Source organism: Monodelphis domestica, chromosome 3 (genome assembly GCF_027887165.1).
Source record: "Monodelphis domestica isolate mMonDom1 chromosome 3, mMonDom1.pri, whole genome shotgun sequence".
NCBI classification, from domain to species: domain Eukaryota; kingdom Metazoa; phylum Chordata; class Mammalia; order Didelphimorphia; family Didelphidae; genus Monodelphis; species Monodelphis domestica.
The window spans coordinates 165,680,006-165,697,255 of NC_077229.1; the positions used below are offsets into that span (position 1 = coordinate 165,680,006).

General features: G+C 35.4%; 1 protein-coding gene across 16 annotated transcripts in view; it reads right to left on the reverse strand.

The window, feature by feature from the left end:
• Nucleotides 1-17,250, reverse strand: part of RIMS2 (regulating synaptic membrane exocytosis 2) — an 821,462-nt gene that overhangs the window by 554,237 nt on the left and 249,975 nt on the right. For all 16 annotated transcript variants that reach the window (XM_056823206.1, XM_056823209.1, XM_056823211.1 and 13 more), the window contains one exon: nt 1,938-2,248. In XM_056823206.1, coding sequence (XP_056679184.1) covers nt 1,938-2,248 — 311 coding nt within the window. The remainder of the gene's footprint in view (nt 1-1,937; nt 2,249-17,250) is intronic.

Here is a 17,250-nt window from a genome sequence, read left to right on the forward strand (position 1 = left end):
TTATGGCATGAACTGTCCATTAGAAATCCATAGTGGTTTTTCATAATCACAACTTCCTTTTTCTAGATAGGCACCAAACCATTTCTTTAAAGACCTTCCTAGAATTTTCCTAGGAATTGAAGTCAAGCTCACCAGCCTATTATTGTTTGAAAACTCTATTCTCTTCCTTTTTTTCTGAAAATTGGGATATTTAACTTTTTTTTCTAGTCCTGAATTGTCTCTTCCATTTCCCACAATTAAAAAAAAAAAAGCACTAATAATGAGTTAGCAATTATATCTGTCAGTTCTTTGGGGACCTAAGGATCTAGTTCATCTGGCCTAGATGACTTGAATTTCTCAAGAGTAACTCGGAAATTTCTCATTCTTTCCTTATTCGATTTTGGTATCAATTCTCTTAAATATTTTATTTGGTCAGTTCCAGTGAAAAGGTCATCATGATCTGTGGCAGAGAAAGGGGCAGGATTTAATTATTATAGGAAATTCTCAGGGGGAAAAAAACTCCCTTTTTCAATGCAGATCAGCACCTGCTCTGTATGGTACTTGTAGAACACCAAAAAATTAAGTGACTTTCTCCATGTGGTCACATCACCAATAGGTATCAGGTGCTTTTCAGATCTTAAAAACTGGGTTTTTCTTGCTCTTTAGCCTATGTGCTACTCCATTTTTCTCCCAGAGAAAATAAAAATATAAGAAAGAAGCATCTCTGTCTTCTCTCAGACCCCTGTCATCACCTTCTCATCTAAGCAGTAGCCCTCTCTCTTCATCAAATCTACTCTTTCCTGCAATAAAACAACAAAACACAAATGTACAACAACTAAGTTCTACTTTTTTGTAATTTTAGCTTCCCTTGTCACTCTCAACTTTTCTGAGGCTACTTTTAAAGAACCACACTATGCCCATATATTTATCCATTTACCTGCCCTTGTTTTCCCCTTTTGTATTTATTTTTTTGTTCTCATTTCAATGACTGAGGACTTGCCTGAAATCTCAGAGAGCAAGTGGCAATGAATGCTGGGATTATTAACTTATCCTCTGACTTCAAGTCCAGCCCCTTTTTACTGCATCTACTATCTCTATTCCAGCATATAAGGAATAAGTCAACATCACCACATATAATTTATTAAGCACATAAATGTCAAGTTTGTTGAAAAATGTAATGGGGAAGAATGAAGTGCTCTTGAGAGGATGATTTAGTCAGCATATTGCCTCCTGGAAATACTAATTCTGGACTATAAATATAGCTACTGGCTAGTGGAAGGAAAATTTCCTTAAGTCATCTCTTCCTATTGAAAACCAGTGACCATCTACTCCACTAAAATATTCAGCCTGAGTTTCCCCCCTCTCTGAGGTATATATTTTAATGATTTAAGTCAATCTCATCATCCTTTAATATGAAGTATGTCTATGTCTAACTGAGTTAAATGTTGGAGAATAAGCAAAAAGAGTCTGTTTTGATAAGACCATTTCAAACACAAGAGAAATGACGAAAACATACTTTTTGTAACTTTCTGGAAATCTACTTTACTTGTGATGGGATCATAGGTTCGAAGATTTAGAGCTAAAAAGGAACCTTAGGGGTTATCAAATCTACTCCTTTTATTTCTTTTTTTACCTTTAATTTTTTTTATTTAACAAATATTCATTTTCTACTCTTAACTTATTTCTCCTCACTGGATAAAAAGAAAGAAACCATTTTCATATCAAATATGAATTATCAAGCAAAACAAATTCCCACATTGGTCATGTTCAAATCAGATGAGGCAAGAAAAGCCTAGGATGGCTAAATAACCTGTCCCTTGTCACACCACTCTTGAGTGACAGAGCTATGTTTGCCCTTCTCTCCACCACTGTTAAATTATGAGATCCTCCATAGAACTTCCTATTGACAAAAATAACATAGATTCTTTCATATAAAGAAAACAAGGAGATACAATTACCTGTCTGAAGTGGTGTCACTTGTAATGGGATGCTTCATTCCTGACCCATTTTTTATTGAGTCCTGCCTTGTAAGCCCATGAGGTCGGCTTTTCTCTATAGAGGGGGCAGGCAGGTCCCCTGGAGTTCCCTGGTACTGAGCCTGCTCATGGAGCTTTGCTTTCTTCTCCTGAGGAGCCTCTTCATTCCGCATCCCTCGGAGAGCCTGTTGGTCAGGATGCTGGGGTGTATTAGAACCACTATTATAGAACCAAGCTCCTGATTTAGTGAGGATTTCTTGTTGTTTTCGGCACAAATTACATACCCACATAACCTGCAAAAAAAAAAAAGCAAAAAGATATAGTTGTTTTAAATATTAATTATCTACTATATTCCCTGAAGGAACAAAGATAAAATTTAAAAAAATATTCCCATGCTTTTGAAATTTACATTCTAACACATTTATCTTATATTTCTGTAAAATGAAGGTGTTGAAGTGGGCTGCCTCCAACGTCTCTTCCAGTTCTAAAGACTATTAGGTATGGGTTAGAGCTGTGGTTAATGTACATAACTCCTAAACCTTTGAAGTTGGTGATATGAAACTACCACAAAGCTAATATGAAAACAAACAGACATAACCCTCTAGTTTCCTGTCATATTAACAAAAATTTTGTACAATTCAAGGAAAAAAATTTATGCATTATATAATAAAGTATTTTCTTTGATCAAGCATCTTTATTGCTATTTTGGCTGTTAGCTTTATCTCCTCAACTGAGCTACAAGTTTTTTGAGATCAGGGAACATAGCTCAGTACTTTTTTGCAGATCCCTCATGATACATAAAATAATGCTAGACATATGGTAATGTTTAATGCTTAATGGACGGGGAGGTGGTGCAGTGGATAGAGTGCTAAGCCTGGAGTCATGAAGACTCATCATCTTGAGTTCAAATCTAGTCCCAGACAATTATTAGCTGTGTGACCCTGGGCAAATCCCTTAATCTTGTTTGCCTCAGTTTCTTCATTTGTAAAACAAATTAGAAAAGAAAAGGTAAATCACTCCAGTATCTTTGCCAAGGAAACCCTCAAATGGGGTGGTGGAAAATTGGGCACAACTTGAAACAACTGAACAGCAACATATCTTAATGAATATTTCTTGACTGCTCTATAGCATAAGGGAAAAGGTCTAAAATGTGGAATCAGGGAACCAGGGTTCCATTCCCTGGTTTACCAGTTATTACCCATGTAACCTGGTCCAACTCACTTAACCTTTCTGGTTCTCAGTTTCTTCATCTGTAAAAGGAGAGATGTTGAATTAGAAAACCTTAAAGATCCCTTCTATATCTATATCTAGGGTCTTGAAAAGTTGAAAAGGACAACTAGCATACTAGGTGGGAAAGAGGTGGGATTTTTAAAAACCTTAAAAGGTGAAACAATAGAATAAATCTAATAAAATGAAATTTAATAGGGAAAATGTAAATTCTTATCCTTGATTTAAAAAAATTCACTCTATAAGTATAAGACAGGAAAGGCATGATGAGAAAAGAATTTGCTTTAAAAGGACCAATGCATTTTAGAGGCCCATAATCTAACCAAAAACCAACAGGGTCATATGGCAGTCCAAAAAGCAGATGTGACACTGGTGTGCAAGAAGAAAGACCTAGCTTCAAGGGATAAAAAATGATGGTATTATTGTACTTTGTCCTAGTCAGACCTCATCTGGAGAACTGTCTATAGTTATACACTTCACAGTTTAGGAAAAGCATAAATAATCTGTAGGACAGTAGGGGAATGGAAAATGAAGTGACAAATTAGTCAATAAGTACCTTCCACTGTGCTTTAGCAATGTGGACAGAAAAAAAAAGACAAAACAAATTCCCTGATTTCAAGGCGCTTAATAAGGGAGAAAAAAATGCAAAGAACTCTTTAAATTACATATGTACTCCAAGTTGGAGATAATCAACAGAGAGCATTAATGGAGAACTGAAAAAGGCTTCCTCTAGAAGAGATTTTAGATGGCATTTGAATAAAGCCAGGAATGACAAGAGGTAGGGTGGAGGAGGGAAAGAATTCTAGGCTTTGGTGAGAGCCAATGAAAATGCCCAGATTCAACAGATAGAAGTTCCAAGTGAGTTTCTTAGCAAAGAGGCCAGATTCAATGAATCAAAGAATACATCAAAGGGATTAAAGTGTAAGAAGACTTCAAGGGTCCAGGTTGTGGCAGACTTTATAAGCCAAACAGAGGATTCTAGATTTTAGGTTAGAGGTGATAGAGAGTTCATAGAGTTATATAGTTAGAGCTGGTTAGATCGGTACTTTAGGAAGATCAATTTGACTTTTGAGTACAAAACATACAGGAATGGGGAGAAACTTAGGTCAGGGAGACCAACCAGAAGTCTATTATAATAATTCAATTGTGACAGGATGAAGTTCTGGAGTAGGGTTGTTGCAATAGGATTATCAGAGTAAATAAGGAGGTATATACAAAAATGTTATGAAGGTAGAATTAATTAAACTAGGAAATAGATTGGATATTGGGGTCAACAGAATGAGGAGTTGAAGATGACATTTAGATTATAAGTTTGGGTGACTAGAAAGATGTTGGTGCCCTTAATAGTAAGTAATAAGGGCTTTGAGTCCACATCATATGAAGATCAATAGGAAAAAAAAGTAGTGATGTTTAGACTAAGATTTATTTTTCTTTTGAAAGTAAAAGACATGATAATTAACTTTAAAAAAATCTGAAAATTTGTCTTGTGGAAAAGGGTTCCAATTTGTTTGAACTTATAGAGCAAGAGAGGGAGTAATGGGTAGCAGTTATAAAGAGACATATTTAGCTGAAATATCAGCAAAACTTTTTTTAATAATTAGAGTTATCCAAAAGTGAAATGGACTGACTAAAAATATGTTCTCCCCATTAGAAGTCTTCAAGTGATTATTTGTCAGGCATGTTGTGGTAGGAAGTTTTAAAGGGTATTGGTTGAATCAATGACCATCAAAGTGCCTTCCAACTTCGAAATCAGTGATTCTAGAAAATCAAAGTTCTAAAATGTACATTTAGAGCCAAAGAAAAATATAAAGTGTTTTCTTTCTAAATCAATGTTACATCTATAACTTCTCTCTACTTGTCCTAATCTTACCTATCTTCAAGACGCAGCTCAAACCTGTCTCCTCCTTGAAGGCTCCCCTAACTAATTCCAGCCTCAGATAAGCTTTACCTCACTGTAAAATCCTAATTTATTTTCATTACATACCACATGACTGGCCATCCATTATTGTTTCCTATTGTTTTGATTCTAAAATACTTAAAACGTTTAAGGGCATTAATCAGATCTTTTATTTCTTTTCTATTCTAGTTAGTAGACTTAATAAAAACTTGTTAAATTTAATTTATCTGAATCCATCATAAACCAAGATAAAAGACAGTAAAGCATGTGCTATAATTATCCCAGGATCTATTTATTTATGATTTATAGCCTGCCTTCTTCCAAAAGGATTTGGGACAGCAATTATACCAGTACATAAGTGGATTTAATTCTTAGAATAATTATTTCTAGCATGTAAATACAATCTTCCCTAAAGAAAAGAAAATGAATTGTTGTCTTGTGGCTTAATTTTCTTTTGCTAGCATTAGTTCAAATCAGAACTAAATGAAATCCATGTAATCCACCAATGTGCTAACAAGAATGTCATTATTTCAGGCTCAAATTTCAGCCTTTGTCCACCATCTTGTGCCAAAAGTTGGTACTGCAGGTATCTCAAATAGTAAAGATGCCTTAGAGAAAGAACATGATCTTTAAATAACTTAGGACATTTTATCTTAGATTAGAAAGAACTGTATAAAGTTCAGTCAGTTCAACCACTTCTTTTTGTAAATGAGAAAAATAAGGTCCAAATATATTCAAGAACTTGCCCAAGGTCACAAAACTATTTAAAGGCAGAGCTATGATTAGAATTCAAGTGGCTCTAGCACAGTACTCTTTTTTTCTCCTATATTTCCTCTAAATTCAGCAAAATTGTGACTCCTTTAAAGCTAATAAAACATGTCAATATGGCTTTTCCTCTTTACTCTTTTACAAATAACTGTGGTTCCTCCATCCTGTCCCCATGTTGATTACTTCTCGTGGTATGGAGATGACTATGAGTTCTGCAGAAACCCAAGTTCTGAGCAGGTCCTTCCAAGTTAAAAAAAATTACTCATGGCCTAGTAAAGTCCACAAGACAGTTAGGTGTTTCAGTGGACAGAGAGCCAGCCCTGGAGATAGGAGGTCCTGGAATCAAATCTGATCTCAGACACTTCCTAGCTATTATGACCCTGGGCAAGCCCCATTGACTAGCACTTACTACTCTTCTGCCTTGGAAACAATACACAGTTTTGATCCTAAAAAGGAAGGTAAGAGTTTTTTGGGGTTTTTTTAAAGAATTGGAAATGACTAAAATGACTGTAAAATAACAAAGTCCACATCTGTCATCCTGAGGGCTAGCATAGCTAAATAATAAATTGTATTCCTGTTATCTGAGAACTAACCTTCTAGAATCTTGGTCATCAATTGATACCAACTCTCAAAAGTATCCACTGGGGTGGAGGGGTGGGCAGCTAGGTGGCTCAATATATGAAGAGCCATGCTTGGAAATGGGAGATCCTGGGTTCAAATCTGGCCTCAGAAAGTTCCCAGCTGTGTGACCCTGGGCAAATCACTTAAATCCCATTTCCTAATCTTTACCACTATTCTGCCTTAGAACCAATACACAATATTAATTCTAAGATGGAAGGTAAGAATTTCTTTTAAGTATCCACTGGATCCACTGGATGAGGGAGCAATTTTAATTGATGGAAGGAGTATCCACACTGATGAAATAAACAATACTTAATGTATGTAAATATTCTTTAACCACACTTGAAAAATTGAACCCAATGAAGTTGTTATGAATTTGCATGAAACCATTACACATTGCTTAGAGAACCACCTATCTATCATGTAGTAACAGTCTTTAACACATACACAACTGAAGTAAAATTGATGAACTGGAAGGGAAATCAATAATCAATCACTGTTACCCAGGGACAACCTTTACTTGCTTTTTTCCCTTCCTCTTGACTATATCCATTACCTTCTTCTACATATATTTGTGGGAGGGAGGGAGGTCCTATAAAATTTTTCCTTTATGTCTTCCTTTATCTCTTTCTTTCTCTATATTTTCCTCTAATAAATGACTTAAGTAATGAATAACATTATCTTCTGTATGACCTTAAAATCACTAGTAATGAAAAGAGTAAAAGAATAAAAAATAAACACAGAGTCTATCGAGTACATCTATAACAACACAGATAAAGATGGTACTATTAGTAATACACATGTTTGAATTACTGTCCTCTGATGGTAATGGATCTGTATGACTAAAGGTACTACCTATGATTATAAAACAGAGCAGAGTTACCTTTCTTGGATTTTTGGACCACATTTATGATTTCATTAATGTAGGAAACTCTTGATAGGAAATTGTATCAATGAAGATCATTAACTCTTCTGCAACTTAGTCTTAGAAAGATGTCAGATGTAATTAAATTGAAGGTAAGTGACTTGATTCGCTTGATCACATGGACAGTATGTGTCAGAGATGGAATATGAGGTCTTCCTAATTCTGAGGTTGCTTCTCTATGTTTTGTGCCATGCAACTTCTCAGTTTTCTCATAATGTAATAAAGTCACACAAAATGACTTCATTAAAATCATAGAGCTAACTGCCTATCCAATAATGTAAGCTATAAAGATTCTGATTTTAAATGCCTGAAGAATGAGTTTGCTTATAAAATTCCACAGTCAGGGCCAATTAGTTTTGCTGGGTATCATCATCAACAACTACAAACAACATTTATTATGTACTCATTACATGCAAAACACTGCCAGGCTCTAGAAACATGATAAGATAGAAGACCCTATCCCTGTCTTCAAAGAGCTCATTATTTAGTTCCAAAGAGAGGACAACGAGATTAAAGACCGATAACAATAGTAATAAAATGTTGCATGCAATAAGGACCAAATACACATAGACTGTAAGTGCTTCAGGAATTCAAAGAAGTGAGAGACAATAAAACTTAGAGATTAAAGAAAGGCATTCAGGAGTCTATAGCCCAAATATCGGAATACTCAATCGGCTTTATAAGCAGAGAAAAGATCTATTGGGCAAGAACCCTCACTCTGCCAGTTATTTTATAAAAACAAACATTAGACACAAGCCAAATTATAGTGTAGATAAAATAAGACAAGGTCATCATGCCTGATGAAAATAAAAATCAAAGTGCACATTCTACTAAAGGTGAGTCAGTAGCATCATTTGTATATGAAACATAATACATGATTAAACTATTAAGACAAAAAGAGTGCAATATGTCATGATTTCTTCAAAAGATTATATGTGATCTATGTTTACATAACTTATAAGGAATAAGGCCTGGAGCTGTGATTTTATTCATATCGCAAACTCAACTTCCAATGCAGATCGGCACCTCTTTAACTTAGACTTAGAAAGCTGCCTAGAGAATTAAACGATTAAGTGACTTATGCAAGGTGATACCTCCATTATGTGTTAGAGGTAGGACTTGAATCCACTTCATCCACTACAATATACTACCCCACCCCATCTCTCTCACATTCCATCCTTCTTCTACCTGCTCTTCTTCTTCTCTCCTTCCTTGACTAATTTCTTCCTCTCTCTATCTCTTTTCCTATCCCTCCCTCTTCTCTGCCTTTTTTCCTTTCTCTCCTCTACCTCTCCCTTCTTCCTCCTGTCTCTCTTTTTTCTTCTTCCCCTTTGTCTCTTCCTTTATTTCTCCTTCCCTTCTCTCTTCTCTCTTCTTCTCATTTTCCCTCCACCCTTCTGTCTCTCTCCCTCTCTCCCTTTTGTCCCTCCTTCCCATATGACTCTTCTCTCTATCACCTTTGTCTTTCCCCCTACATCCCTTTACCTGTCCTCTTCCTTCTCTTTTTCTCCCTCCTTATATATCTAGATATGTGATTACATCTCCCTGTAGAACTCTCATGGTACAAACTCCCTCAAAATTCAGTTGTCAATTCTTCTAAAACTCATAAGCTCAGCAAATTTCCTGGAGTCCTGAGAAGTTAATTAGTAGTCAGTGTAAGTTAGAGGATAGCCTTTAACCCAGTCTTCCTGATTACATGCCTTTTTGTCATACCGTTTCTCAAAATATTCTTGTATTAGAATAATTACACCTGATTGAATTGACTGTCTTTCCAAAGTTCAGAATATTTTAATATGGTTTTAGAGGAACATAAATAAACATCTGTGAAGCTTGGGGTTGAAAAGGACTTTAGATTTCCACTTCAGTTGATAACAATGGAAAAAGAATCAAAGGACTCAAGATAAAATCTTGACTCTCTGGATACTTAGTATTTGAAAGTTACTCTCTGTGGATTCTCTATGTACCTAGTTGTTAACTAGTTGACTTCCCCATTAGAATGTCAGATCCTTGAGAGAAAGAACTGTGTTTCCTTTTTGTTGCATTTCTACTACATTGGACAGTGTCTGTCATATATTCCCTTTTAAAAAAGATCCTTACCTTACATCTGAGAATTAATACTGTGTATTGTTTCCAAGGCAGAAGAGTAGTAAGGGTAGGTAATGGGGGTTAAGTGACTTGTCTAAGGTCTTTCAGCAAGGAAGTATCTGAAGCCATATTTGAATCCAGGATTTCTCATCTCCAAGCCTTCTGAACTACCTAGCTGCCCCATTATATGCTTTTAATAAATGCTTGTTGACTTTACACTATTTGTGTAATCTTGAGCAAATCTTTTAATCAAATCATTTAACTTCTCTGGATTTCATTTCCCTAATGTATAAAATAAAGGTTTTGACCTAAATGATCTCTTAGGGACCTATAAGTTCTGACAAGTGGCTGTCTAGCCTTCATTGCAGACCTCTAGAGAGGGGGAATAACTGAATAATTCTGATTGTTAAAAATGTTTCCCTTGCATCAAGACTAAATCCTGTCTGCAGATTTCACCTCTGATGCTCCTAGTTTGTCCCTCTGAAGACATTTAATGTCTTTTCACTCTTCTACTGATAGTCTTTTAAATATTTATAGCCAACTATCATGCCATGTGCACTCTAAGGTCTTTTCTAAATTAAACACCTCTAGGGGGCAGCTGAGTGACTCAACAGATTGAGAGTCAGGCCTAGAGATAAGAAGTCCTAGGTTCAAATCTGACCTTAGATACTTTCTAGCTGTGTGACCCTGGGCAAGTCACTTGACTCCCATTGCCTAGCCCTTTCCACTCTTCTTCCTTGGAACCAATACACAGTATTGATTCCAAGACAGAAGGGAAGGATTCTTAAATAAATAAATAAGAGAACAAACTAATTAATTAATTAATTAAACATCCCCAGTTTCTTGAGCTGATTCTCACACTACACGGACTTAAGACACTCTCACCATTTTTCTTGCCTCCTCCCTTCCCAAATATCCTATGTAGTCATCTTGACCCTGAAAATATCTTCTCTTGAACATTCTGGAATAGACTTAATTTCCAGGGCAGTTAAATCACCCTTCTCAAAATTAGTCTATTGTGAATACTCTAAGTGTTTTTATTTCTAGTCTGACTTGGTTTACCTAAAGAGTCTATTTAACAAGGTTTGAGTTTCATTATTGTTCCTAAGATGCTATGTTAGCTGTTGTACTAAGCTATGTGAGAGGATGTTTCCTAGTGGTCTTTTCTTGGTACATAGTGTTAAAAGTGAACACAAACACATTAAAGACCTTATATATTTGACTTATAGATAAGTGACCCATGGAAAGAGTGGACTGGACTATTCCCCATAAATCAAAGCAGGGAACTGAGAGAATGTTTCTTCTTAAATTGATTCATGGACCCTCAGTTTAAGAATTCTGATTCTACACCAATAACTACCCCATTAACTAAGCCCCTTGGCTTGGCTGGTTGTCTACATTGCCAAAGTCAATTAGGTGTCAGTCAATTTGATGCCAGGAATGGACTGAATTCCCACTAAGGAAGGGGCTTTTGTTCACTTAATACAACTTATTCCCCAAAGTTTCAGTCCCCAGCTCCGAATCCTGCTTGCCTCCAGTCCTATCATCACCCACTCACTCAATACAGCTCAGCCAGGATGTAGCCAGAGCAGAAAGAATCTTAAAAGACTTGGTGGGAGGATCTCCTGTCCCTGGCAGGCTTCCCTCTTCCTTTCTCTTCTTCAGGTTCTAAAGGCTCCTGGGCTTCCTGCCCATAAAAAAAAAAGTATGTTTTCTTTTTAATTGTTTTCGTTTAGTGCATAAAAATTCTGTCTACCTATATTCAATGTCCCAACTTATTATACAATTGCTATGAATTACTTAATAAATTAATATGCTCGGGACCTTGAAACTTTATTTTCTCAGTTGTTTCAGATTTCACCTATTACATTTCCCCCTTTAGCCTATGAGTTCCTTAAGAGAAGGGACTATCTTTTTCTTTTTCATTCATACCACTTAGCACATTCCCTGGCACATAGTGGGCAATTAATAGATATTCACTGACTGACTGACTGATCAATTGGTTCTTCCTAGAAATAGCTACCAACTTCTTAAGCACTGTTGAAATATCAAATATCACAAAGTTTTCCATACTTATCAGAGTTCCTCTGAGAGATCCTAATCCTCATAGACAGTGCTAGTGCTAATGCTAATGACATTGTTGTACCTTTCCTGAATAAGACTTTGATGGCATGTTAGAGATATATGAAGTCCTCAGCTTGTTCTTTCTTCACTCCTCCAGATTCTCTATCATTGTTTCCTCAGGGCACATCAAAGGTCATTCCTTTCCATCTGGGTCTCCCAATGTACATATCAAAACTACAAGCATATGATTATACATCCATGTTATAAGAGAGTTCTATGATAGGTTAAATCTTTGGAAAATGCCAGTGATGGTTTAAAAGAAAAGAGCAATAAAAAAAATTTAAATGCTAAAAAACAAAACAAACAAACAAAAAAACTACAAGTATATAATCCCAATCACAGTCCAATGTCCACCTCCTGCCTTTTGTCCTCCAACACTAATGTCAGGCTAGTTACGGTCCATCTCTGTCAATTCCTTTCTTTTACTGAAGCAACTTTTATAAAGTACAATCCCAAAGAGATTCCCTTTATACCTCGCCGTATCAATATTCATCTTAAAAGGTGAGGTCCAGAAATGGTCTCAAAGATGGAGATTTAATCCAATTAAGGCAGAGTTTAGCAAGTTCTTCCTTTCCTCATTCAGAACACAACACTTCTATTAATCCTGCATAATGCTTGAGATATTCTATCTTCCACCTCCACACCTTAGCAGTGGCTATCCCTCATACCATTCTCCCTCCTTGTCTCTACCTCTTCTGAAGTCAGCTCAATACCACCTACAAAGGGCCATTCCTGGTCTATTCAATTGTTTGTTCTTCTCTATGTGGAAATTACTTTGTATTTATTTGGTATATATTTTGATTTTGTTTATTTGATTACATATTTCCCCCTTCCCTTGTAGAATATAGAAATTTTTTGAAGTAAAGGACTACCTTCCATTTGTTTTTATATCTTTAAGCCCATGGTTCAAAGCTTGGCACAAAGTAGGCAATTGATAAATGCTTTTTGCATTAAACTAAAAATAATTCACCAAATGCCTACTATGTGAAAGATATTGTGCCAGGCCTAGGAGCAACAAAAGCAAAAAAGGAAGTCTCCACCTTTAAGAAGTCTATTATATTCTTCTGGACCACCTGAATGTGGTAACTTGAACTCATCAAAAGCACCTAGTAATTCTCTTACTATCATCCCATTTATGTTTGATATGAACCACCAATTAGCTAATTCTGTTCCAACATTTCTAGACCAAAAATCCTTTGCTTTGACAAAGAAAACAAATAAAATGAGGGTTGAGCAGCTGTCTCCTCCTCTCACTCAAATTGCAATCCTTTGTAATCTTGCTTCTGACCTTAATACTCAATAAAACTGCTCTCTCCAAAGTGAATTTCATATTGGATGGGAACAAATGAACTAAGATAGGCAAATCATCATGAAAAGTCCTCTTTATCTAAGCCCAGGTCCAAGGTGATCTACAAAAGTGGTCAGGGGGACCCACAGGAAACAATGATATGGCTTTCAAGCTTACTTTTTATTTTAGGGCAGCCTAACATTATGGAAAGAATATTGAACTTGGAGTCAGAAGAATTGAGTTCCAGTCTTAGGTCTGCCACCAATTAGATGCATGAATAAGGGCAAGTCACTTAACTTCTCTGGACTTCCCTTTCCTCTTCTGTAAAATGGAAATGATAACATGATATCAACATTACAGGGCTGTTATGAGGAAAACATTCTGTAAACTTTTTCAAATGCTACCCAAGTATAAGCTATGAGAGTTATGATTTCCTCTGGAATTCTCATTACCTATTAGAAATACAGGGAATGGGGATTGCTGGGCATCTCAGTGGATTGAGAGCCAGGCCTAGAGATGGGAGGTACTAGGGCCAAATCCAACTGTGTGTCCCTGAGCAACTCACTTAACTCCTCCCCCCCCCAAATCTGGATTCCAGAGTGGAAGGTAGAGGTTTAAAAAAAATAGAGGGAATTGAAATAAAATTAGTTATATACATAGAAACTTTTAGATTACAAAGACCTGTATCTGAGAATAAGCATCCCTGGGGAAGGGTGGGGTTTAAGGGATTGAATTTAAGAAATAGGGAGTCTAAGGAAAATATTTTTTAAAATATTTAAATATTAAATGGTTAATTTTTAACCATTTTGAAAGCACATGGTTTGAAAGACATAAAGATCAATTAAATTTCATTCAATGAATATTTACTATTTTCCCTTGGAACCTGCTAAAAGTTAAGAGATATAATGATAAAAATGAATAGCCCTTGCTTTTAAATGTATAATAATAACTGATTATTCTATAGAGAATTTTATTCTTCACATGCTAAGCTACAAAACAGGATCTTCAGATTTTTTTCAAATCCAAGAAAATGGATCTAAACAACCTTAAAACCCAAATCTTTTACATCCTCTGTTTTATAAACCTTTTGTTCCAAAATGGATTTTTATCATCAAACTGTGAGCTAAATGAAGCAAAGCAATATAAATCAACATGAACATTTTTCTGCTTGATGGATATAAGCATGTCTTCTTATTGTCATTTGGTTTGTATAATTGCCTGTAAAATTAAAGACCTATATGTAATATGTCAAAAGAGAAAGAGCCAGTTCTTAAAATAGTAACTATTCTCTGCTGAACAGGAGCCTTTGCTGTAGTTATCACCTTATTCCACTAGCCGGTGCTATGTGACTGTCTTATACAAGAAATAACTTTTGATTCATCAACCAATGGATAAATTTCACTTTGGAACTAAATTTGAATGCAATTTCAGACTTCCTCCAAAAATAAAGTGTCAATTCATTGTGGCAAAAAGTTGAAAACTATTAACAAAGGATGATAAAAAGGAAATTTGTTATAGTTTCACCGCATTGTTATATAATCTATTGGGCCAAGTTTCTATTTATTAGTTAGAATAACCCCCCCAAAAATATCCACTAATTCAAAGATTTAAAGAAGTGTAGATTCTCAAAAGTGAGTTCGAATAATGTTTCATGACATCCAAGCCTTTCCATCTTTTTATGTCATATATGATAATACTTAGAAGCTACTTTGGAATGTGAGGTTGTAGAGCATTAGGGAATTCTTTTAAAGGACATATTGTGTACCCCAAGATCAAAATTAATTTCACACTACAGAGGTTTGTTATCTCAATTATAGTGATACTCAAGTTCATCTATGAAGTTTCTAAAAGGAATGTCTTTTTAAATCAATGTGTAAAATTTTAGGAAGAGAATATTTCATTGAAAGTCTTCAGTCAATCAATAAACATTTATTGAGAACCTACTATGTGCTAGGCAGTAATCTGAGTTGCCAGGGACACAAAAGGAAGCAAAAAGCCTGCCTCAAGGATCTTGAAGGGAGAGAAAAGAGGAAAAATATATTCAGATAAGCTGTATATGTAACAACAGGATAAGTTAGATGTCATCAGCAAAGGGAAGGCACTAGAATTAAGAGAGGTTTGGAAAGGCTTACTGAAAAAGATAAGATTTTCATTGGGACTTAAAGGAAGCCAGAGAATTAATTTATCAGATTTGGGGAGGGAGAGTACTCCAAGGATAGGAGACAGACAGAGAACACGCCTGGAGCTAAGAGATGGAGTATCTCATTTATGGAATGATCAAAAGGGCAGTATCATTGGGTTGAAGAGCATGTGTCAGGGAGTAAGGTGTAAGATTGGAAATGTAGCAGGGGAGCTAGACTTTGCAGTTGAATGCCAAACAGAGGAAACTGCATTTGATCCTTGAAGCAATAGGGAGCAACTAGAGTTTACTGAGCAGGTAGGTAACATGGTTGGACCTGTGGATTAGAAAAAAAAAATCACTTTGGTAGCTGAATGGAAAATGTATTAGAGTTAGGAAAGACTTTATGAGGGACTAAATAGAATGGTTGTAGTGTCAGAAGATAGAAGGGGTATAATTGAGATGCTACAAGAGTGAAATCAACAGGTCTTGGCAACGGACTGAATATGGGCAATGAAAGTTAGTGAAAAGTCCAGGATGACCCCAAGGTTGTGAACCTCAGGGACTGGAGGGAAAATGTGGTCCCCAATAGTAATAGGAAGAGTAGAAAATGATAGTATAAGGGGAAAGATAATGAGTTGTGTTTTGGCCATGTGGATTTTAAGATATCTAGTGGAGATGCTGTTCAAGATACTTGAAAGGTAGTTGCAGATATGAGACCGGAGAGCAGCAGAGGCTCAAGTAGGATACGTAGATTTGAGAAATCATCAGAATAGGGATAGTTATTAAATCCAGGAAACTGATAAGATGACCAAGTGAAGTAATATACGGAAAGAAACAAAGAGTGCCCAGCACCATCTACAGTTAGAAGATGTGAACTGGATAAACACCCAGCAAAGAAGACTGAAGGGTGATTAGATAGGAAGAAGGTGAACTGGGATTGAGTAGTGTGTCCTGAAAACCTATAGAGAAGAGAGGACCAAGGAGGAAAGTGTGATTAATAATATCAAAGAGTTCAGAGAGGTCAAGGAGAATGATAATAAGAAGACTTGTAGTATCAGCTTGTACAATATCTAGTGTTGCTTCTCCAACTCATACTCACAAAGGTAGTTAATATACCAAAAGGGTAGTTGCTACCTCCATTTAGAGTTCTAGCAGTAACCCTGAGGATCCAGATTTCTACTACTGTTGATCACCAGAGGGCTTGATTAACAAAAGTCATTTCAATTAGTTTTTAGCAAAGATATTTACTAAGATAATATTGTAGGAGCGGTTAGTAATTAAAAAAAAAATTTAACCTCCTTCCCAAAATACTGTCCTCTTGCACAAATTTCCATAGGAGAATGGGGCTAAATTTAAAGTACAATATTAGTGGGCCATGTGTGCAGATAATATACTTGACAAAGGGTTTCTTCACAGCTCCATATGACTGGACTTTACGACATAGCTTCACTAAAATATTACCAACAACAAAACAAAATGCAGTATACAAATATCCATGTTATCTATGTTGTACTGTATTTTCATTTATTTTGTTAACCATTTCTCACTTATATTTTAATCTTGTGCCTCTTGGGATTTTCTTGCTTGAAATCTGTAGGCAGAAGTTTGACCCAGAAAAGCTAGGCTCTGTGGACACTTAAAACAGATCCCTAATGTATTTATTTTTAAGTAACTATTAAATTAAATAAGTCATAAAAATACAGAATTTTAGAGAGAGAAAGGACATTTGTTGTTAAACAATCCATTTATCTCCTTTACGTGATTCTTGACATTTCATAGAAAGTTACATTTAAAGTAATTTCTGTATTTCATAATCCATTTTCACTTTAACTTCCATTGTATTTATCAAAGAAGCATTGCTTTAATAAAAGTATTAGTCCCAAAAGTAATGAATTCTCACTTGAAATATTTTTTTAAATTATACATAAGTAAAATAATGCTTATTATTATAAAATATTAAAAGTATTTTCCAGAATTAAAATACAGCATTTTAAAGTGGTATAGTTATGTTCTGCCTCCTAAAACTTTATGAAGGAGATTGGCCCAGGATAGATGGAATGCTCTCAAAGAAGAAATTTTAATGGTGTAAATCCAATTAGGAACAATATCTATTTAAAGATAATAAGTATTATATTTAAATAAATAAATAAATAAAAATTTAAAGATAAAAAAAGTCTAAAATATCCAGAGAAAATCATGTTAAAGGGAGGAGAAAGAAAAATGTAAGGAACATACCTT